The sequence below is a fragment of the Necator americanus genome, chromosome I (genome assembly GCF_031761385.1).
Source record: "Necator americanus strain Aroian chromosome I, whole genome shotgun sequence".
Classification (NCBI taxonomy): domain Eukaryota; kingdom Metazoa; phylum Nematoda; class Chromadorea; order Rhabditida; family Ancylostomatidae; genus Necator; species Necator americanus.
The window spans coordinates 2,695,758-2,708,606 of record NC_087371.1 but is presented as its reverse complement, the minus strand read 5'-3'; the positions used below and the strand labels follow the sequence as shown (position 1 = coordinate 2,708,606).

The 12,849-nt window shown below is 40.9% G+C and overlaps 2 protein-coding genes across 3 annotated transcripts; one reads left to right on the top strand and one right to left on the bottom strand.

Moving 5' to 3' along the window:
• Positions 1-281: 281 nt before the first annotated feature.
• On the bottom strand, positions 282-8,822 carry RB195_004285 (uncharacterized protein; the record flags this gene model as incomplete). Of its 2 annotated transcripts, XM_064181837.1 has the most annotated exons (13): positions 282-983; positions 1,712-1,771; positions 1,918-2,031; positions 3,634-3,705; positions 3,762-3,905; positions 5,233-5,264; positions 5,316-5,396; positions 5,455-5,605; positions 5,668-5,826; positions 5,908-6,030; positions 6,125-6,226; positions 8,019-8,126; positions 8,790-8,822. In XM_064181837.1, the coding sequence occupies 13 exons, from the start codon at positions 8,820-8,822 to the stop codon at positions 282-284; spliced, it is 1,881 nt and encodes a 626-aa protein (XP_064033321.1). The 2 variants fall into 2 exon arrangements, with proteins under 2 accessions (XP_064033321.1, XP_064033320.1); XM_064181836.1 differs by having other exon boundaries at positions 5,233-5,396.
• A 2,096-nt stretch (positions 8,823-10,918) lies between these two features.
• Positions 10,919-12,849, top strand: RB195_004284 (uncharacterized protein; the record flags this gene model as incomplete). The annotated part of the gene is made up of 5 exons (XM_064181816.1): positions 10,919-11,018; positions 11,549-11,694; positions 12,474-12,560; positions 12,632-12,709; positions 12,781-12,849. 5 exons carry the CDS (start codon positions 10,919-10,921, stop codon positions 12,847-12,849), a joined length of 480 nt encoding a protein of 159 aa, XP_064033319.1.

Here is a 12,849-nt window from a genome sequence, read left to right as displayed (position 1 = left end):
CAGTCTATTCAAGTAAAACCAATTTATAGGTTCCTGAGCGAGTCGGAGACGTTACAGGTTTTGAGGCGGTTCCTAGTTACCGTTTTTCAGGACAGCTACGGGAAATTGAGCGTGGTCACGTTCACTCACCTAATCCATGTACATCCGAACTCTATATTGTCCCTCATGGACTCCAATACTGTCAATTTTATCTCTATTTTCCCTTCAAAAATATTTTCCCAATCTGAGAAAAAGGCAAAAACCCGAACGCACACATTTTGAAGGCTTCTACCAACAGAACATCATCCTCGTTTCTTCGCCTTCTTAAGATTAGTTATCATTTTACTTCTAGGCTTTTGTTTCTCGATTTGACCCTTTTTCTCTGCTTTCGGGGGTTCAGGAACAGTCTTCTTGGGCATTGCTTCTGGAAGTGCTACAGGAGCTGGTGCTGTCACTTCAGAAACCAACAATGACTGCGTCTTTTGTTCCTCAAGTCTGTTTATTTGTGATTTTGCTTCAGTTTTTGTTCCTCCTTGAAATGCTTGTACGAGCGCTGTGCCGAAAGCGAAAAGTAGATCACCAGCTTGGTTAGCAAATCCAGCAATGTTGGTATCCTCTTCTTCGGGTTTCACGACGACTTGCTCCTGGACGGCCGACTTCTTCTCCGGTTCCTTTTCTTTAGTTACTTGAGGTGCAGTGGTGGTGATTTTCTTTTGTTCAGCTGCTGTTTGAGCTGGTTTATCCAATGGCTTTGCTTCGAGTTGCAGCGGAATTTTGGGCTCTTCCTTGCTTGCTACGGTCTTCTTCTTCTCCACGGATTTGACGCGAGGTTTTTTGAGAAGCTTGGCATCTAGTTCTTTTGGAAGAACTGTTCCTGGTGACGGTTTTCCACCGCCAATAACCAACCCTTCCACCACATGAGGTTGAGCGGCGCCTTCCTCTGCTGCGACTTCAAAATCGACGTCGTTCGTCACTGGTGCGGTAAGGGTCCGTTGAACAGAGAGCTGGAAAATCCATTGGTATTCAAAACAAGAGAAACAGAAGAATAAGAAGGTCCTCTATGTATGGTAGGACCAAGGAGAACGCAGTTACGTAAAAGTTTGCAGTTGAATTGGAACGCTGGGACCCTTTCTTCTCCCCACAGTTAGATTGGGACAGCGAGTGTCCCACATTGTTCGTAACCGTTTACGCAATCATGCGTTACTTTTCCACAGAAAAAGTTAGTTAAGGGCATCACCCAACGAATCTGGGGTGGTACGGGTTTCAGGTTATTGATGCCTATACGGGCTCGTAGATTGTGGTAAGGAGGGTGATTCCGTTCATCTCTCCCTGTATCAGTGTAATTAGTTGTTCCGGACGACCCCGGAACGCTGTTTCTTACGACGGTTTCCGACGCAGTGCGCAACCTTGAGCCCCGCCCCCGCCTGCGATTCGTCGAAGACCCATTTGGACGAATCGCAGACGGGGGCGGGGCGCAAGGATGGCGCGCTGCAGTAGAGGATGTCGAAAGAAACAGCGTTCCGGGGTCGTCCTTTCACGCTGATACAGGGAGAGGTGAACGGAATCACCCTTTTCCCCACAATCTACGACCCCATAAAGGCATTACCCGCCTGAAACCCGTACCACCCCAGATTCGTGGATGGATGCCTTGAAGCAAGCGAAATGTCGCTATATGGTTCCCTAACCGCTGTGTTGTATCGAAGAAAATCACGAGGATTAACGGAAGACTTACTTTCCCTAGAGCTCCCGTTTCTAGTTTGAATCCGGTATATTTTGATAAATATTCCATAATCTATAAAGAATTTTTGAGATTAAATGAGGACATCAGGTCAACATAACAAGGTTATCACGTGTAACTTTCGTCTTTTGGTTTTTGGTTCGCGTTTTTCCAGAGAAAATGGATCATCTGCTTAGCCAGTGTGATCCACGTTCACTTACATCTTTCATATTTGATCGATTATTCGGATTTATTTCCCACATTTGCTGTTTCACATAATCTGCAAGCGTTTTTGGTGTTTTTGCCGGGAAAACATTCGTTTTTCCTTTCTTGATCTAAAACATAGAAATTACTAATTCGATGAAAAAAAGCAGGTAAAAGTAGTTAAAGGCATCACTCCACGAATCTGAGGTGGTACGGATTTCAGGTGGAGTATTCGTATACAGGATGGGAGACTATGGAGAGAGGGGTGATTCCGTCCATTTTCTAATTGCCGTAAAGGCCCGAAGATACGGCTTTCGTTTTGGCCATTTGTAAAGAGGTTCGATTGGAGCGCGCCAGTTTTGGGCGCCGCTCTTCCTGCCGTTTTTCGGCAATTAGGAGAGTGGACGGTCCCCCCTCTGTCTCCTGACAATCTCCCCAATCCCTCGTTCTGTTGCTTTAAATGTCAACATTGTGTTGCTTTTTCATCTCTTTACTTTTTAGGTAATATTTTTTGATTTTATTAATTTAATGTGGAGACTTTCTGTTTATTAACGAAAGAAGATTTGTAGAGAATAAAAATAAATAAATAAAATTTAAAAAAATGAAAATAGAAATAAAAATTGGGCGTTTTAACCTAACTACGATTTTTTTCTATACATACCGTTGAAGGTCCCTATTAGCTGTGCTGTGAAGTTTTTTTTTCTTTGTGATACCTAATTGTAATATTAGTTAAAGTTTTTTTCAAAGGGATTTCTCTTTTTGTTGTCGGCAAGTTCGATCAGAAAAAATCACTTATTTTTTGTTTATTGTTGTGTTGTTGACATATTATTGTTTTGTCGGCATGTATTTGTTTAATTTAGTACTGGATATTGTATATTATTCGTTCATGATCATCGTAATCGATGCTTCTTCTTCGCTTCCCGTGGAAAATATAATGGAAAAAATTGTTGTGGTGGCGAGACCTATCAGATCTTGGTGGCTATCAATCAATAAGGGGGGTTCAGGCGAGGCGCTCATCTTTCGGGAAATATTTCCAAGTTTGCCAGTCGCTTTTTATAAGTTTGTCATTTACTGGTCTCATTGTTTCTGGCATGTTACGTCACAGTTACACAATTGCTTTTTTGTTATTGATATTTGCATTAAGGATAAATAATTCAATCCCCATGAGAACAAGTAGATCAAGACCCGCATGTCAGGTCATTCTCAAGTCTCCGGCGATATTGAACCCAATTCGCCACATTGCAGACCATAATACGAGGTACATAGGCTCTCTTCGGACTTTTCTTACGAGTTTATTATTTATTTATTTGTTTATTTATTTATTTATTGCATAAGTTTGAGACTTATTTTGATGAAAGAGTGAATTAAAATGAAAGACTGAAATGTACAAGAGTAGCAAACAAATAAAAACGCTCGAAACAAACAGATTCATCTAGAAAAGTTTTTTTTTCTTTTAAATCGACGGGAAATACGAATATCTTGAGTGTGGATGCTGCCTTTAAATGGCATGTGAGATGCGTCACATGTTGCTAATTTTTATTTATTTATTTATTTATTACGCTCGAAGGCGTGCCCAGAGTAAGAGGCAAGGAATGAATACAAATAAGCAATAGAAAATCCAGCAACAAAAAAAGAGTAGAATGAGAATAAGCATATTTTATAAAATATTATAATATAATGTTTTATAAAATTTTAAAATTTTTAACAAAAAAAAAAGAGCAAATTCCACTCACGAGTGCTTTTACTTCTTGTGCAGAACGCCCTTCATAAGGTTCACATTGTGAGAATATCTCATAGATAAGCACCTTAATTTTGAATTGAATTTTAGAGAAATAGTGTTTTAGTGAGGAAAAAAACTGACTCCATAAGCGTAGACATCGGATTTTTGTGAAAATCGAAACATCTGCACAGATTCGGGTGCCATCCATCGAATTGGGAATCGTCGTAGTGATTTCATTGAGTACACCAGTGTTTTTCTTGCAAGATTGAAACCTCCGATTTTGACCTTAATTAGTGTAGATCAAATTCGACATTTCACTAATTGCTAACAATTTTTTTTTCTGGTAGGATTTTAGTTGTATAAAAATCATTGTTTGCTATTCTACATCTGACCCTCCATTCTTCATCTCTATTCATCTGTATTGTATTTTCTCTTTTCTTTCTTCTTCGTTCTTTTTTTGTGCATAATGCTATCTATTACTCACAAGCAATTTTTTTTAAAAGAAAAATAGGAAAGAATTAATAACTTAGTTCGGATGGGGGGAATAGATGCGATATTCAGAGCCAGTGCTCTGACCCCCTTCATTTTTAAACGGTTGGGGAAAAGACCCCTCCACTTGAGCTGCACCCCATGGGCCAGATCCCCTTTACCTGAAGAGGGTCTGCCTTCTCCCTATCGCATTTATGTGGGAGGAACGAGTTAGTTAGCTACGTACAGTACTCCGAGGAATCAAAACAGATGTGATAGTAAGTTCTGTAAGAATTTGTTTTGTTTCCACTACTGCCAAGGATACCACGAAAGAATCCTCCACATTTCGAGAAGGAAGTCATTATCAGTCGTAACCAGCCATCTTGGGATTTTCGGCTGATGTCTCCCTGATTTTTGGAAGGGTTTTCCTTCCAAAAGTTGCCAAATATATGTAATATTTTAAATACACGAGTCACTTTTTGTTTTTTCTTTTGAAGAAAACAAATCTATGGTTTATGTTTACTCCTTTGGGTATTTTTTCTCAGCTTTACAAACAGCATTCCATATTTTTGAAGTTGAAACGCGGACACGCATGTATATTGGTCAAAACCTAATATTAAAAGCTACATACCACGAAACTAACGTGGGGAGGAAATCCGTGTGGAAACGCCTAAGATATAGAGGGGATGTAGATTGCGGTTCTGCTCCAATCTCCCTGATCGTCACGAAAAAGAACGGCGTGGGAGCCGTTTTAATTCCTACGGGGTACGTTACGACGCTCCTCTATGTAAACGTCCCGGTCCCCTCAGCAACCTATTCATTGGTTTTACTTGAATAGGCTGGTGAGAAGATTTCATCGATTTCCGACCGCTCGCACGAGGATGCGGCGCGTGCACAAAAGAGATGGATGGCGACTGAAATCTCTGACGCTTTTTTCTTCGACGATTAGGGAAACAGATGAGCGGAACCACCACGGATCCTGCAATCTACAACCCCATCCGCAGTTTTTTCCGGGGATTCCGTCACCACGTGAAATTCATGGTATGCTGGCTTTGAATAAGTATTAAAGAACTACTTGTAGCAAAACATGTAGTAGTCGTAAGCAGAAATACTTCCTTAGACGTAGCCTATAAAAATCCCTTACCATCTGTTTGTTATAATAACAATTCCTGGCCGCTAAATCTCGATGAAGAATTCCTTGTGAATGCAGATAGTCGAGTCCCCAACCTGCACTCATAACCATCTGTAGAAGTTCGTCTCTTTTCAAGTTTCCTCGATGTTTGATCAAGTATAAGTTCAGTTTTCCTTCTAAAAGGAGGGAAATCGTAATTGCACTAAAGAAATTAAAATAAGAACTCAATTCAACCTGAGAAGAATTCCATAAAAAAGTAACAAGGTTGTGTTACTAGACAAACACCATAGAATCGTATTATACAAGGATACTGTAATTCTCGTAGTAGCCTACATTGTCTCGCCAATTCTTTCACTGCTTCATTCGCTAATGGAGATTTGTGAATCTAAAAATATTACTATTTTTCTATTAATATTTTTGTTTATAAGGTAACAAAAAACTGTTTACAATTGTTGCCACGGCTCGAATATCTTCTCCGAGCACTTTAATTGTACATTTACGTAATTCTAACCATCCTGGTCCACCCAAAATGTCACCAATTGTTACATGCTTCGCTTCAATCTCCCATGGTGCAAGAGGAATAGCGTACCCCAGTCGTATATCCATCTAAAAATAGCAATTTGAAGGACAATATAGTAGTCGTCGAAGGCCTATAGAAGGCTCTATTCTGCGATACTAAAAAATTACCCTTCTGACTTTAATCGTGTTCTTCGAGAAGTACTGTATCAATTCGTTTACCGAGTCAAACGCAGCCCCGTTATCAATACAGTATTTTGCTTTTATTTTGCTCTGTATAACCAAATGCAATATCTAGAAAATTAATATCTTATCAATTAGGGTTTTTATTGGAATTGAGATTCAATCAATTCAGCTAACTAGTAGTTTATTTTTCAGAGCTACTCACACAATTTGCTCGGTTCGTAGCTTTTTTAACACGTGCAAAACGACCAGTAGGATCGTGCAGAACGGACAGCACCATTTCCATTTTCGCGTCAGTTTTCTCTGACTAAAATATGATTACAACAGTGAGCAAAAAAAAAGGCTTTGCCAAATCGAAAATTTATGAAAAATGTATAGGCGGCATATGTGTGTCTATTGTTTATGTTTAGTCGGATCAAAATGACGCTGAAGATCTTCGGCGTAAGCGGGTGCGCTGGCTGGCAGCGGTGCGCGTAGCGATTCGGCCTCATGGGGGACCCTTGATAGCACCACTCACCACTGCAGTTCGCGATGGTCCAACTTCGACTTTTGAGCGCAGCCGCTTACGCAACCGCACCGTTTTTCACGTATCCCGGACCTGACTGTATGTAATTATAGTCGGGTCAAAACGATATGAAACACGGACATTTGCGCAAGCGGCTGCGCTCAAAGTGGAGCGGTGGAGCGTAGCGGTTGGGATCGTGTAAGGATCCACGCTACCCCCACACCTCTTTGGAATTCGCCTTGGTCCCACCTCGATTCCAACCGCTGTCTCCACCGCACCGCGGCCGCTTGCGCAAATGTCCGTGTTTCATGTCGTCTCGACCCAACTATATGTATGTATGTACGTATGTATGCATGTAATATTGAGTCGGGCGGGTGTGGCGCAATCGGTTAGAGATCCGTTGTAGCCACACGGTCGAGAGTTCGGAACCGCTCTAGTGCAAACCAAGCCTTTCATCCCTCCGGGGTCGGTAAATTGGTACAAATTTGTCTGGGAGGATAAAAACTTGCTGACTTGATTATCGGCTGGCCCCCGCAAGTCATTGTATAGGCTAACACGCGTTCCAAAACTTCATCGATTACGAATTCCAGTAAAACGCGTTGGCGCATCCCAAGTGGATTGATACGCCAGTGACTTTACCCTTTTATCCCTTTAATATTGAGTCACTATTTGTTAAAACGTTAAACTCTGGCGTTAATCACTCGGGATGCGCCATCACGTTCACTTCAATTCAGAAACGTTTAAGGTTTACGAACGTGTAACTGGCCTCTATAAGGAGTTCCGGGGGCTAGCCGATGTCTCAAGTCAGCGTTTTCATCCTCCTAGACAAGTCTGGTACCAATTTATCGACCCCGGAGGGATGAAAGGCTTGGTGAGCACTAGGGCGGATTCGAACCTCCGATCAATCGTGCACGCAGCGGAAACCGTTACCGACTGCGCTACACCCGCCTCGTCACCATTTGTTAAAGGCAGCAAATCTTGAAATTGACTTGTCGATGTTGAGGTTTCCGTGGTCAAGTATCGAATTCAGATTGTAGGCTACGAGTATAAGCGTTTTCTACACCCATTGTCCCTTTATCGTCCTCAAAAAGGCGGAATAACCTCCTCAATTCCTACAAAGTACGTTAGAATGCACTTCCCTTGTGCACTCTTGGGTTCCCTCAGCTGCCTATCCATTGCTTTCCCTTAAATAAGCCGTGAAGATATCTCATTGATTTTCGACCGCCCACGCATGTACGCGGCGCGTGCGCAGTTGCTAAGCGTTCTAACCTCTCTCTTTGGAACTAAGGTCGTTTCCCAGCGTTTCTCAGGACGTTGTTGTTCCATAGAGAACCCAGTCATCAATTTCAGGAATGCTGCCTCTAAGTTTTTTCGGCAGAATTCTTAAGTCTGGGCAAGGATCGCGCCTAAATCCAATACCCAAATAAATACCGAGGTAACGCCTACAGAACAACATGCATGGGCTTTTAGGGTCACATTTTCTTACCACTAGCCTATAGCCCGCACCACATGCACCTAATAGTTTGAGCTTTCGAGAGAGTTGAGGGAAGAGGGAACCTGAGGGGTTCTACCCTGATCTTTTCCTGAACCTTACCTCAGCAATTCTAACCAAAAAGTCTCCGTTTCGTTGTAGTAAGTATGGAACATCTTCTCGTGGTAGTAATCCATGATAGTAGCCATAGTTTACGAGGGTCCGATCAAACTGAAACCTTATCAAACGAATCGTTGATATCTTTGCAGGACCTACATTTGTATAAGTGTGCAACAGTGTGCGGTTACTTCTAAAGAGCATTCACGGAAATTTCGCTGTTTAATTCTACTTGCCAGAAAATAGGATTCAAAAAATAGTTCTCGACCATCATGTCGAAAGCGTGAAACATTCTCTTCAAATGTAGAAATCAGATGGATCATCAATTTATACAACGACACCACTCTTTACACCTAGAGAATTTAACGATGCCTGCCGAGATCGAGAAAATTGGCTTAGAGGCGTAATTATTGCGGTAAAACAACTCTTTTCTAATGTACAGGTAATCAATCCCACTACACTCTCCCTCATTCCGTTAATGGGTGTAAAGTGTTGCCTTGTCGGGCAAACTGATCACTTCGCTGTTCCTAATCTATCTGTCTTTTCATCGGAAAACAGTATGCAAGGGAATTTCCGGTGTTGGATCCTATTCAGGAGTACTTAGGATTCGAAATGAAGTAGTTCAAAAATGTTGCAGCGAAAATGCGAATCAGTTCCCACAATTAAAAATTGTATTTTTTTTTACTAAATAGTACTTTTTACTCAATAGTTTCACTTAATTACCCAACATAGAGGATTTCCTGATAGATTAAGGGTTGAGCAACGGGAACAACTTACATTTTCGCAGTTTGGGATGCTCACTATCACCATTGCCGTTGAGTTGCATTGAACACGATAGAAATGAACTTCTACACAAGTTTTTCGCCTTTATATAAGTTTGCTTATCATTTTTACAGTAACAATACCAGGGGAACTTCACTTTCTTGATTATGGCGGGATTATGGATACTCAATTCGAAGTTATAGTGGTATATTTTGCATAATTTTGCTGTCGTCTGTCAGTAGAAAACCTCCGATCACTTTCATGCGGTAAATTTTTATACTTTACATAGCTATGAACTTAGTACTCTCTTTGTTGGGCGTAGGGGGGGTTTGGTCGGATGAATCACCTTTGATTTCATCCTTTCAGGCTCTGAAAAAGGCGATATTGCCGAAACGTTAGCCACGAATAAAGGATTAAAAGCATCACCCCACGAAACTGAGGTGGTACGGATTTCAGGTGGAGTATTCGTATACGCGATCGTAGATTATGGAGAGGAGGGTGATTCCGTCCATTTCTTCCTAATTGCCGTAAAAAACGGCCGGGAAGATACGGGTTCGGGCGTTCCGGCGCACTATTTTCTGCAACGAGTTCAATTGGAGCGGACCAGCCGTGTGCACACGCCGTGTCTTCGGACTGTTTTTTACGGCAGTTAGGAAGAAATGGAAGGAATCACCCCCTTTTCCATAATCTACTATCCCATATACGAATACTCCACCTGAAATCCGCACCACCTCAAATATTCCTTCTCAGATAATATTAAGGAGGATTTTCACATCTTTAACGAGTAGAGTCATCAATATTACTAATTAATAGTAGAAGACGGCAGTGATCAATCCGCATGGGCCGCGCCCACGCGTTCAATTTAAAATCTTTTGAGGTTTATGAACCCTTCTCCTAGCTATAGAAAGATTTGCAGCGGCTAATCGATGTGTCAAATCAGTGTTCTGATCATCAAGGGTAGAAATCCGGTATCAGTTCATCGATTCCAGAGGAACGACATTCCTAGGTGGGTATAGAGGTTCAAATAGAAAAAAAGCAGTTTATTTGCTCGAATGTTCTTTTGTCTTGAAACCTTGGCATATTCTGTCTGTGTTTTGTTATAGTGTGCCTGCAAGGTTTTTAGATGGAACCTTTATTTGCCTGACGTTTCGGCTTTTTCGCCGTCTTCAGAGGCCTAAATGGAGGATGACTGGAGCAATGCTACGTTTATCCCGTCAAGTGCCACACTACCCGTGGCACTTGACGGGATGAACGTTTTCAATATCAGGCGTTTTGAATTCTTAAAAGAAACCCTTCAATGAATAATAGGAATGAATGCTTGTCGATAACGAATGAGTTCTTGCCACTTGTACCGCTCTGTGACCTATAACCGCCTGATATTCTGTGTGTAGATCAAAACATCTATATCGTCGCTGGTGATCTACACGCAGTAATACTCATTCGCTGGTACACTGAGTGACAAGTGCGTGCAACCAGCTGCGCCACGTCCGGGGGAGCAACACGTAGGACCATTTTCAATGTAGATGGGTTTCTGTTTTCACTATCCTGAACGATTGTCGAAACACTTACTCAGGGTAGTGTGGCACTTGGCGGGATAAACGTAGCATTGCTCCAGTCATCCTCTATTTAGACCTCTGAAGACGGCGAAAAAGCCGAAAAGTCAGGCAAATAAAGGTTCCATTTAGAAACTTCGCAGGCACACTATAACAAAACAATTTATTTGCTTTACACTTGTTAAAAAAAACTCATTTTTAAAGCATTTTCTCTTCCTTAATCTCGGTGTCCAAGCAAAAGCTCTTTATTTACAGCTGTACACACGCCAAAAATTTCAATTCCCACTTCTTTATTTTCAAAATCCGAGCATATCAATGCGGTCCGTCATGCTTGATGCTGATATCGAATCGGACGGCTTTGTCGCAAGTGAAATCGGCGGGTTCAGAGTGCGCCGCGGCTATTGTTTCCTTTTCCAGAAGAGATCCGCGGCGGCATCAACGGGAATTTTCTTCTTCCGTCTATCCGAATCCGAATGCTGTCCCGCCCCGTTCCGTTCATCCTGATACGATCAGTTATAGCTGCATCAAGCTACTATTCATCGTTGATTTCTCCTTCCGAGCTCGGGTGTTGCGGAATTTCTGCCAATCATTATGGTTTCTCGGCTTGTTGTCCTCTTTTTGACAATCCTACCACTTTCCCAGGCTTGTGTTCCTACTCAAGTCATTACAACAACAACAACGACGACAATACGTGAGTACGCTTATGGTTTAACCATAAAACAAATCAAAGAATTTGTTCATTTTTTATTCATTTAAACTTAAAAATTATGTTCAAAAAAAGAAAGTGTTAGCTGTAGTTGTAAAATTATTAGTAAAATAATAATAAAAAATAATTGTAAAATTAAAAAATGGAGAGAAAATGCAAAGAATTATTCAAATTTTTTCAAGCAAAAAAGCTCCAACCTCAAATTTTCTGAACTCTCTAGGTTTAATTTTAGATCAGGAGGAGAAAAAGGGAGAAGGAGAGAGGAAGAGAAGAAGAGAGAATTTCAGTCCAGTTTGAATAATGAAGAAACCTAATTAATATTAGCATAGATTTTTTACATGGGGAAAACTTCAAAAATTTTATCAGATCAACAAAAAAGAAATCATATCAAGAGAGAGCCACGTCATGTGATAAAGTAAGACGTCTCCACCTTACCCAATCATGTTCAGTCGTTCTGGATTTTTCACTTCACTCCTCGATTCCAGCCATTTTTTTTTCAAATATTTTCTTTTCAGCATGTTGTCCTATGCTCGCTCAATCCAGTCTGCCGAAGAGAAATCCCTCAACAACCGACTACGAGCAATGTTCGGTTCTGAGAAGATTGTCGTCCACATGCCCTCAGGATGGAATTGTGTTCTGTGACGCTGCCGATGATACAAACGTAGGTTTCTTGGTTTTTTTTTTCCTCCGGGGAACGCCATCGTTGCATAAAAACAACGAGTTGTGAATTTTTACGTTATACATTTCCTGTTGGGATCACGCGAGATTTCATTCCTTGCCACTTTTCCAATCACTTATAGCTCTATTAAAATCTCCTGAACGTCGTCAACGTTACAGTAAGACGGTAGAGAACTAGGGAATCAAAAATTTTTTGTGGATATTCTTTCGGCACCTCCTCCCTCGATGACCACCTTCACCCTTTTCAACCAATGAAGGAGATCTGACATATTTAAGTGGAATTTTTTCCACTTAAATATGTCAGATCTCCTTCATTTTCCGCCGGGAATAAATCCAAAGATGTACAGTCTCGGTATTTTTTTTTAGGAAATTTTTTGGTCATTGTGTAGTAGTTATCATCTGACCCCAATAGGGTGGATAAGCCAATGTGGATTTGAATCCAGAAACCTTTCAGTGTTTTGAATTTACCCGAATGAAATTACTCCAGAAATTTTTTCTTCTCAACTTTCCATATGGAAAATAATTGTCAGTAGAAATTTGACTTTGATAACTTGGGTCTAGAGCCCTGGATTCACCCATCCAGAGAAGAAATAAACAATAACAATAATCAAAATAATACAAGAAAAAAGTAATACAAAATATGAAAAATCCATAGAATCTCTACTTTCTATCATCTCATCAAATGATTCTAAAAATCATAATACTGAAATTCTAAATTTCTAAAAATTCTGAAAATTCTAAAAATTGCTATTCCCTTTCCAGCCAGCACGTATGCAAGTGGAATTCTTCGACACTACAGGAAAAGTTATTCGAACTGTCACCAATACTGGCAGAACACTTGCAGTTAATGTACGTTCTCTTCCGTTCAGGACCTAGTTTTATTCATAACTGAATAGCGTGTTACTATCCAATTGATTAAGGTATACTGTAAAAAAGGAGTATGGACCGTATCCAGTACATCGGACCAGTCATCCGCCACTTTTCTTCCCATCTCTTCGGTAAAAACGTTTCTGATCGTTGATCTCAGTTTTTGACTCCACAGTATAACGATTAATACGGTATTTTGCAGGTGTCCTGCGCTCAAACCGGTTCTATTGGTGCTGACAAAGGTTACATAATTGGACAAGCCATCAACTAG